The 4377-nt window shown below is 37.1% G+C and overlaps 1 protein-coding gene across 1 annotated transcript in view; it reads right to left on the bottom strand.

Annotated features, from left to right (window-relative positions):
- LOC107284557 (guanine nucleotide-binding protein subunit alpha-14) overlaps positions 1-4377 on the bottom strand; it is a 33947-nt gene that overhangs the window by 19660 nt on the left and 9910 nt on the right. The window contains exon 2 of the mRNA XM_015812632.1: positions 533-717. Within this exon, the coding sequence (XP_015668118.1) occupies positions 533-717 (185 nt within the window). The remainder of the gene's footprint in view (positions 1-532; positions 718-4377) is intronic.

Genomic DNA, 4377 nt, shown 5'->3' with positions numbered 1-4377 from the left:
GATACCTTATGGAAATAACATGAAGTGTCTGGATGAAGACAATAGCTACAAATACCTGACAACATCAAGCATACTGAAGTCAAGAAGGCTAAAATGAATCATCAGAGTGAAGGAGATCTTAAAGTCCAACACAGTGGCAGAAATAATATCAAGGCAATTAGAACCTGGGCAGTTCCAGTCATTAGATACACAGCTGGAGTAGTGGATTAAGTTCAAGCAAAATTAAAAGGCCTGGCTAGAAAGACCAGAAACAAAAAGACTATGAAGCATACTCTTCATCCACACAATGACAATATCAGATTCTACTTACCAAGGAAAACAGGTGGGCAGAGAGTTGAAGAATAAAAAAGGACATTGGAAGAATATCAGAAGGACAGTGACAAAAATGCAATGAAGCTACTACACCATGAAGGCTTACTGAATATTGGACAGACCAAAATTCTTACATGGCCAGTATATAAAAAAAACTATCAGTACTTTTTTACTTAATCTGACTTATACAAGTAATTTCAATTTATGCGCAATAATATACCTTGCTTTGTTCAGATGAGTATGGTATTTGTAAAGCATCCATAGCGCTCACCATAGCTTGCATAGCAGAATATATGTTTTGATAAACCAGTTTTGTGTAGTTTTTTCGCTCTTCTTCTGAAAAGCCTGATCCATGAATTATTTTCATCTGCTTGATAAATGTACTTTTCCCACTCTCTCCTGTACCTGCAAGAAAGAAAATAAATCGTTAAGCAACATGGAGAAAGCGGCAAATTTTTAAAGGGAAGGGAAATTTTATTCCTTCATGCCAATGTCAACTGACACACACACACAGGCCTACCCAAAAAGTAGCAAATATAATATCTCTAAATAAGGAGATGGCCTGAAGCACAGTCGCAAAATTTCAGTTTTTATATAAACAGTAACATACATATGATTAATGCTTTTAAGCCACTATAAAGGAAGTCAAGGCAGGGATTGAAAACATTACATTAACCCACAAGAATCTAAAGAATATGTGTTATTGAAAATCTTTATAATACACCTACATACCTATTTGAAAAGAAAATTTTTTAAACAATCGCAACAGAAATCCCACTCTTTATGTACATTTACAACTGGTATATTTAGCATAATTTTTTTTTCTCTTCAAGTGTTACTAAATAATCTACTTAGATATTGTACATTATATCTTTAAAAGGTTAGAAGCTATAGGAATGGTGATTTGACTGCTTTACAGAAGCACACTACATTTTTGTTAACCACCCCCCCCAAATATTTTCCCCAGGACTCCACTAGAGGTCCCTCAATACCACAAATGAAAATATTGAGGGATTGGAAAAACTCAAATGCTTCAGATGATCTGAAAATGCCTGTGTCTCTGGTATGGTATGCAAAACTACTAAGGAGATTTTAAAATTGAGTAACGAAGCTAATTATTTCTATCAATTTCTCTCTGCATGTACTGGTTATTTTTACTCATATGTGTTTTAAAAGCTTAAATTATTCTTATTTATCTTTCACTTCTTTTCTTTCACTTCGCCAATACAACACTATGGCTTCTCTTCGTTTTCTCTTTTTTAACCTCCCCTTAATAGCTTCTCGCAGTGGTTTTGTTTTGTTGTTGTTTTTTAAAAAAACACACCATAGTAATTTGGCCTGCAGACAGTTTCTGTCTTTGAATTCACTAAACAATATATTTCACTGGTAGAATGCCCTGGTTGGGTTGATATAAGAAGCTCAATTCATTAACTTGTAAAAATCTAACCAATTTAATTTGTGTTAACAAGGTGATCACTAGGTTTAGACACACTGTAGCACTTTAAATTACCACTAGACCAGGGGTAGTCAACCTTGGCTCTTTTATGACTCGTGGACTTCAATTCCCAGAATTCCTGAGCCAGCTTAGCTGGCTCAGGAATTCTGGGAGTTGAAGTCCACGAGTCATAAAAGAGCCAAGGTTGACTACCCCTGCACTAGACAACTCTTGCCTAATTGGGTCAACATTCCTGAGATATTTCCTTACCTCAACAGAAAAACAGAATGACTACTACTGGGCAAAAGACAAACAGTGGGAGCCAGAGAAACTTCCGACTTCCTCCTGGCTTCCCCAATGAGTTTTCTTGTGGGAAGTTGGCAGAGGGCATCAGAAAACTTCCCTCCCTTCCTATCATTCTGTCATTTCCTTCCTTCCTTCCTTCGAATAAAAATGAATAAATGAATAAAAGCTTTAAAAATTAAAAACAGCAACCAGCAATGAGATTTAGGGAAGCACAGATTTTTCTTGAAGGAAAATACAGCAGAGCACTGGCAGGCCATTGCAGTTAAGCTCCAAATACACAAGTAAACTAGGTCTGGTACTAAAAGGCAAACCGTGCTGGTACAGTCTGGTTGCCAAGTGAAAGCCACTCTGAAGCCAGAATGTGTTTCTCTGTGTCCCAACTAACACCCTTCTGCAATCAGTCAATCAAGCCATCTATGTAGAAACTAAAGCACTAGATGCAACCGTGCTTTTTGACAGTCAGTTTGACAAAACTGGCTGACAAACTGTACTCAATAAATAGTCCTTAATGGTACTACATCTACATGGAGGGAAGTAAGTGGTGGGGCACCAGAAGGTTCGATCTTAGGCCCAGTACTCTTCAATATCTTCATAAATGACTCTGATGAGGAATAGAAGTGGAACTCATCAAATTTGAAGATGACATTAAGCTGGCAGGAAAAGCCAACACCCCAGAAGTCAAGCTTAGGATCCAAAAAGATCCTCACAGACTTGAATAATGGGTCCTATCCAACAACATAAAATTTAATGTGGAGAAAAGCAAGGTTTTACATCTAGGCAGGAAAAATCAAAGGTACAAGTACAGATTAGGCAAAACCTGGCTCAAAAATAGTAACTATGAGAGGGACCTTGGAGTACTAGTGGACAATCACTTAAGTATGAGTTGGTAGTGTGCGGCGGCAGCCAAAAAAGCTAATACAATCCTTGGTTGTATAAAGAGAGGCATAGAATCAAAATCAAGTATTAGTAATGCTTTATAAATGCTTAGTAATGCCATGCCTAGAATATTGTATCCAGTTTTGGTCACCACATTCCAAAAAAGATGTTGAGACTTTGAGAGGAAAAGTGCAAAGAAGAGCAACTAAGATGATTAAAAGCCTGGAGACCAAAACATATGAAGAACGGTTGCAGGAATTGGGTATGGCCGGTTTAGAGAAAAGAAGGACTAGGAGTGACATGATAGCAATATTCCAGTATTTGAGGAGATGCCAGAAGGAAGAGGGGATCAACTTATTTTCCAAAGCACCAAAAGGCAAGTCAAGAAGCAATGGATGGAAACTAATCAAGGAGAGAAGCAACCTAGAATTAAGGAGAAACTCCCTAACAGTGAGGACAATTAACCAGTGGAACAGATTCCCTTCAGAAGTTGTAGGTGCTTCATCACTTGAGGTTTTTAAGAAAAGACTGGACAGCCACCTGTCTGAAATGGTATAGGGTTTCCTCCTTGAGCAGGGGTTGGACTAGAAGACCTCCAAAATCCCCTCTGACAGATTGAAAATTTTTGTCAGTATTCTGAAGTAAAATGTATGGAGTTGCAAGTTTAGCATTTCGCCGCAACAAAAACACAGTTCATGCTCTCTGGTGGCTATGTTCTCATTTGTCCTTATAATCCATCTGAAGTTCTTTCATAAAACTGATTTTAAGATATTTGTCGTAACAGGAAATACATTGAAATCCCATAGAATCTTGTGTGCTTAAATAATACCGCCATCTCAATACAGGCACAAATCTGCAACAATTGATCATTCAATGAGGCAGTGTTTACTTTAGATGTCTAAGAGTTAAACCCACAATTTCAATATCTAGAGATTGTTGTGGTTTTCCTGAAAGAAATTCATTTACAGCAATCAGTTCTTGCTGCCATTTCTCAATGTATTATTATCCCCAATTGTTCTCCTTTTCCATTTTCCAATGAAGCACAAGAGCTGACAAAGAGGCTTTACTTTCTCCACTATAATAAGAATAATTTACAACCTGCTGATGTTTTTGTAACCAGTGGCTGATCCATACAGACTCTGAAGTTATTTCACATTCTTCTAAAATCAAAAGCAAGATTCATTACCTCAAGCAAACATACAAGCCCTTTGTTTCTCAATTCCTACAGATTCATCATCTGATGATATAATGAAGCTATCATGGCACATCTCCACACAGCATTTTGTAATGAGCAGAACAATTTTGGACGTAGCCTTAAGGCTTGCAAGCATCTACCTATCGGGAAATTGTGATCAAAGGCTGATTTTTATAGAATGGTATCCAGAAGATAAACACATATATTCAACCTCAAGTCAAAAGACCATTTAACAAATAAGTACTGTAATAAA

The sequence above is a fragment of the Protobothrops mucrosquamatus genome, unplaced genomic scaffold, assembly GCF_001527695.2.
Source record: "Protobothrops mucrosquamatus isolate PMUCROS unplaced genomic scaffold, P.Mucros_1.0 scaffold_64, whole genome shotgun sequence".
NCBI lineage: Eukaryota > Metazoa > Chordata > Lepidosauria > Squamata > Viperidae > Protobothrops > Protobothrops mucrosquamatus.
Note: the sequence above shows the minus strand (reverse complement) of the source record. Positions and strands in the feature narration are given on the sequence as shown.